Consider the following 6,000-nt stretch of genomic DNA (forward strand, 5'->3'; position numbering starts at 1 on the left):
AAATTCTTGCATTTTTATGCCATATTTGTATATATTGAGAAATGATTACCACAGTAAGTCTAGTCAACATCTGTCCCCACACATGGTTACAAAACGCTTTTTCTTGTAATAACTTTTAAGCTCTACTCTCAGCAACTTTCAAATGTGCAATGCAGTATTAAATTCTTGCACTTTTGATTCACTGACTCACCATACACCTTCCCCTTCATTTTGCTTCAAGTCCTTATTGCTTTTCCCTTTCTAAGGAATAAGAGCCCTCTGGAGGCATGAATGTCCAAAATCGCGCACTTGGTTCTAATTACTAAAACAGATGTCATTAAAGCAAAAAGCAACTGCAATAATAAATGAATATGGAGGCTAAAGGAGTAATAAAAAAGAGAGAGAGACAAAGACAGATACTTTTGATAACATAACAGAAAATTTCTATAGCCAAAGACATCTGGAGGGAGATCTGATAAGGAGAAATAGCTCAATTTTCAAAAGTAGGGATTTAAGCTAATAAACTTATCAAGTGATGATTTAATCTCATAAACTACACAAAACGTTTTTTTCATTTTCTCTGGGAAAATTGTTTTTGGAAGCCAAGTTTCATTTTCCAGGTCATACGTTCTCTTCATCAAGATGAAAAGATACAAAATGCTTCGTCTAAACTCTTATATATGCTTCTAGATCTGTGGTATAAGCCTCTTACTGGGGAAGAAAAAAAAAATCCCCAAACCTTCATGTGAAAGACAGCAGCCGTAGTTCTATGTTAACACTGAGATACAGCAGTGAAAAACTTATCATCTGCACATTATAAAACTAGATTGCAAAATGTACACTTAACATGGACAATTAAAATAACTGCAGGATTCTCTAAAGACACAGTAAGAACAGCTGAGGGCTTCTACCTTTTCTTAGCACTTTAAAAATGTGACTTGTTTCCATGGTCAACATGTTTTTGTTATTTTGACCCCCACAGATACAATTATTGTTGAAAACTATTTGTGAATTTCTATAAAAACAAAAACACTGATGGGGGGGTGGGATGAATTGGGAGATTGCAATTGACATACATACACTATTATGTATGAAATAGATAACCAATAAGAACCTGCTGTATAAAAAATAAAATAAAATTCAAAAAGAAATAGAGAAAAAAAGTAAGTAAAAAGAGTGGATATATGTATATGTATAGCTGATAAACTTTGCTGTACAGCAGAAACTAATGCAACATTGTAAATCAACTATACTCTAATAAAAATTTTTTAAAAAACACTGATAATTCAACTTTTTAATAAAGTTTACTTTCCTGTGAAACACGGAAATGCTGATTCAGCCTCTTGTGTTCCCAAGTTTCCACAAATGAAATCACCTGAAGAGATGATGGTCCCCTTTCTTTTGAGGGACAACTACTGAATCTAACTAAAGACTTTCAAAAAATATATTGGAAGTAGGAGTTGGTATTTTCATAAGCTAGTAAGAGCCTTGCAGAAAATAAAAAAGTAGCACTTTATAAGAGCCTTCAATCAAAAATAATTCATGAAGAGTTTAACATGAGTCCTGTTTCTTAGTGGGTTTTAAAGTATTACAGAGACTTATCTATTTTGTAATTTCCATCATTCATCCATCAATATTTATTAAGCGTCTCATCTGTCAGACCTGTGCTAATTGTTGGGGACTGAAAACAAAAAAACCAGTAAGACATAGCTCACGGCCTTGGGAGTTTCACAATCTAGTATATACTGATTAAAATAAACCCTCTATTCTTTTTTTTTTAATATTTATTTATTTATTTGGCTGCACTGGGTCTTCGTTGTGGCATGCGGGACCTAGTTCCCTGACCAGGGATCGAACCCAGGTCTCCTGCATTGGGAACGCTGAGTCTTCACCACTGGACCACCAGGTTAGTCCCAACCCTCTATTATTTTTAATGCTCATGGCATGGCATGCTTTTCCAGGCTAGCTTTTTCCTTTGGTGCCTACCATACAACAAGCATTCAATAAACATCCTTTGACTGCATTTTACTGGCCTCCCTGTTTCAGAGTCACTGGAAAGGATTGCACAGACTTAAAGACAAAAGCAAAACTTTGAAGATAAGTCTTAATATGACCCCACATGTTGAAGAATGCTAACGGGGCTAAAAGAAGTTAAGTGACTTGCCCGAAGTCAAGAGCAGAACTGGGACAAGAATCTAGGACTCTCAACTTCCAGCTAATCTCCACCATTTAAATCTCTGAAGATTTTAAAACCCCTCCACTTTCTTCTCTGTGGAATTGGCTCCTTCCATTTCACCTGTTCTTTTAACTTAGTCTCACACATCTTTCTTCTGAAACTTTAATCATCTGAGCAGCGTCTTCTAAACACTCACACAAGTTCATGGTGTCTTCTCAGCTGTGAAGCCCACTTGAGCTGTAATTCTAATGTGACACTTCACGTGGACTTTGAAGTGAGCTGGAGCTCCCAGCTGGAAGCCAAGCTCTGGCCATGAATCTGAAACTTGATCCCATTCATCCTTTTCCAGGGCAGCCTGGCATGTCTTCCAGTGGGGGTAAGTGGATCGCAGAGGGAGGGAGAAGCCGTCACTCCTCCAGCCTTGTCCCAGCCAGCCCCCCGCCCACAGCGTCACTCCACCCTCGTGCGCTCGCCCCACTGAGACCATGCTCCGAGTGAAGCCAAAAAGAGCTTGTCTTCACAAAAAACTAACATGAAAAGTTCACAATTCTTTTGGCACTCATCCTTAGTTTATCACACTTTTATCTTGAAATCTTGTACTAATGCAAAATGTTTTAAATTATTTTATACCATCTCTCGCCTGGTCATGCAAGACACGTAACTAACTTGGTACATATTGTTTATTGGTAAAGTTGTGTGTGTGTGTGTGTTCTCTTGGATATCAATAAAATCGGTGAAATATCTTTTTGGAAAAAGTGATCTGTGACTAAAAGCAATTCGTAATGAATGTGAACAAGGGTTGTATACACACAAATAAGAGAGATCAACAGTGGTTGGCAAAAATGTTAATCGAGCCCTTTTAGCTGGAACACAGGATGGTAAAAGTTACCTTTTCCAATACGACCACTCAAGACATATTTTACCTCAAAACACATGTCCTTGGGACTTCCCTGGTGGCGCAGTGGTTAAGAATCCGCCTGCCAATGCAGGGGACACGGGTTCGATCCCTGATCCAGGAATATCCCACATGCCGCAGAGCAACTAAGCCCATGCGCCACAACTACTGAGCCTGTGCTCTAGAGCCCACAAGCCACAACTACTGAGCCCATATGCCACAACTACTGAAGCCTGTGCACCTAGAGCCCGCGCTCTACAACAAGAGAGCCACTGGAATGAGAAGCCCACGCACTGCAACGAAGAGTAGCCCCCGCTCGCCACAATTAGAGAAAGTCCATGTGCAGCAACAAAGACCCAAAGCAGCCAAAAAAAATTTTTTTGATAAAAAATGTAAAAAGCACATGTCCTCGTAGCAGATCTCTAATTACAAATAGAAATTAAGCATGAAAAACAGCAGCATCTCTCATACGCAGAAAGTCTTCTTTGAAAACTCTCATATAGGACAATAAGGAGTCTTTTCTGTAGGCCCAGGAAAACAAATGGATCTATTTACAAATTAAAATTGTATCACAGCCTTAAGATAACGATAATCAATAATAACAATATAATAATAAGAACAACAAACTTACCACTGTTTGGAATTGTTTGTGGCGAACTCTTTAACTTTACATTCTGTTTCCCTTTCGTGGGTTTTTCTGAATTCACATCTTCTTTTTTCCCTTTCCTCTTTGGAGGCTGAGGAGATGAGTTGTCGCTGGATCCGACTGTTGACTTAGATTGGCGATCATTTCCCTACATGGCAAAAGATTAGACCCTTACTATCGGCTGATGAACTCCCTAAGCGATTAGTATTCAGTACAAGTCACTAACTAGTGGTAAAAAGGGCAGGGGCGGGAGATGGGGGTATTGTACTGATTCTGCTGCTGTCCACTACCTACATTAACTCTTCTTGGTGACAGAGGAAGGGTCTACCAGAGGAAGGAGAATAAAAATAATAGCACTTGACAATTGTTGAGTACTTAATTGTACCAGGTGTTCTATGAAATTGTCTCACTCAGTCCTCATAACCTGAGAGACAGGTACTGTTATCACCCCATTATACAGACAAGCAAATGAGGCTTAGTGGTTAAGCGTGCCCAAGGTCAGCCAGCCAGCAAGGAGCAGAGCGGGTCCGCTGTCTTAACCTTCCTCTCCCTCCTGCACCTTTCAGAAGAATCAGCAGCCAGCTCTTGGATGAGGAATAATGACAAACCCATTTGATCAGTTAATCTAGAAATACCTTCTTAACTGGTCGTCACTGTGAGTGTATCAGTATCATCATACAAGCGCTGTGCTTGTAGAAATCCTCTGATATTGACTCATCTGTTGGTGACTGCCATGGTCTCAATGAATCACAAACCCAGAGCAACACAGACACAAGCAGCTCGAGACCACATGCCCTTCATTCCTGCAAGGCGGCCCCCAATGATCACACTTTTGGTGGTTGCCTCTGATTCCCGTGTGCCTCTCGAAACGAAGACCTTGCATCTGCAAAGTGAGCTTCTCAGCATGAAGGTGAGGTTGAGTTCAGTGGCTCCTGTCACTGGCCCATAAACAGCTCCTGGGGAGCCACGTAAGAATCACTACAGTGGTGGCTACTGTACCCAAGGAACAGCTGTGCTGATACTCAGCCACTGCTTGGCCATTGCGAGAAACACCCTCCTAACAAGACAGCCTTGGCCTTCAGACGCTCAGGTGCTACACTTACCTGAGTGTGTAAGGTGTGAGGCTGCAGGTAGTAGAAAGAATGCACGTTTTAGAGACCCAAAATACCCATGTCAGGGCCACTGCACTGCCACTAACCACCTACGGGACCTTGCGGTAACTAACTCCTACCTTCTTTGAGCCTGAATCCTTATCAATTGAATGGGGTCGATGTGCCTGCCGTGAGGTCCATCATTAGGATGAAATGGTAACATTTATAAAGTAATGAGTACCGTGCCTGGCATGTAGTTTTGTTCAAAGACTATCAGAGTGCTTCCTTCAAGAGCAGAGAGTTAATATCTTTTTCTTAAAAATCACACCAAACTCACACAATATTGGGTGCAATCTTTATGCAACATCTGTAGTATGCTAGTATCTGAAAATAAGTGTAGCAATATTAAACAAACAAATCTGCCTAGAAACCTACTATAACTGCCCATTTTAAACATTTATATATTCAGTCATCCAGAAGCATTTAAATAGTTTTAGCTATCACCCAATTAAGAATAGAAAAATTCACAGCCTTACAAATGAAGTTATTTATGCTATTTTGTCATAGCCTACAAGAAAATGAATTATGCATAAATTTATTAACATTATGAAAACTTGTCCAAACCTATAACACTTTTTTTGCATAATTTAATTTCCTATTCCAAATGCAATTTAAACATACAGTTTCCATTTAATTATTGCATTAACTGCAACCAGAGTTGCGTTTTTTTTCTTTCCTTTTCTTTAATGATTCTTCCTCACAAGGCCATAAACTTTCAGGCAGGAAAAATGGCTAATGTGATTATAGAAGAGATTCCAAAACCATCATGTGAGAAGAAACCAACGCCCAGGTCTCACATTCTAGTCTATTTGCAAACAAGTCTATTCGTCCCAAGATTCTAAAACTTTACAAGCCTTGAATAAGAGGAGTAACCCTTCTAGCAAGCCTAATAGAATGTTCAGAGATGCTGTTGAACTTTCAAGGACTGAAATGAAACTTAAAGAATGAGAAACTCTGGATCTCAGCATAATGGTTTATTACCGCTCTCTGGGAAAACTCTTATTCACAAAGGGGTAAAACAAGGGAGAAGCAGATGCCCCATCCTGGAGTGTCTGGGGATTCATATAATTTTAAAAATCAGGGCTTCCCTGGTGGCACAGTGGTTAAGAGTCCGCCTGCCGATGCAGGGGACACGGGTTCGTGCCCCGGTCTG

The 6,000-nt window shown here is 39.9% G+C and overlaps 1 protein-coding gene across 2 annotated transcripts in view; it reads right to left on the minus strand.

Annotated features, from left to right (window-relative positions):
• Nucleotides 1-6,000, minus strand: part of DCDC2 (doublecortin domain containing 2) — a 158,410-nt gene that overhangs the window by 89,369 nt on the left and 63,041 nt on the right. For both annotated transcript variants that reach the window (XM_024751994.1, XM_024751993.1), the window contains one exon: nt 3,682-3,844. In XM_024751994.1, coding sequence (XP_024607762.1) covers nt 3,682-3,844 — 163 coding nt within the window. The remainder of the gene's footprint in view (nt 1-3,681; nt 3,845-6,000) is intronic.

The sequence above is a fragment of the Neophocaena asiaeorientalis genome, unplaced genomic scaffold (assembly GCF_003031525.2).
Source record: "Neophocaena asiaeorientalis asiaeorientalis breed wild unplaced genomic scaffold, Neophocaena_asiaeorientalis_V1.1 scaffold165, whole genome shotgun sequence".
In the NCBI taxonomy this organism is placed as follows: Eukaryota; Metazoa; Chordata; class Mammalia; order Artiodactyla; family Phocoenidae; genus Neophocaena; species Neophocaena asiaeorientalis.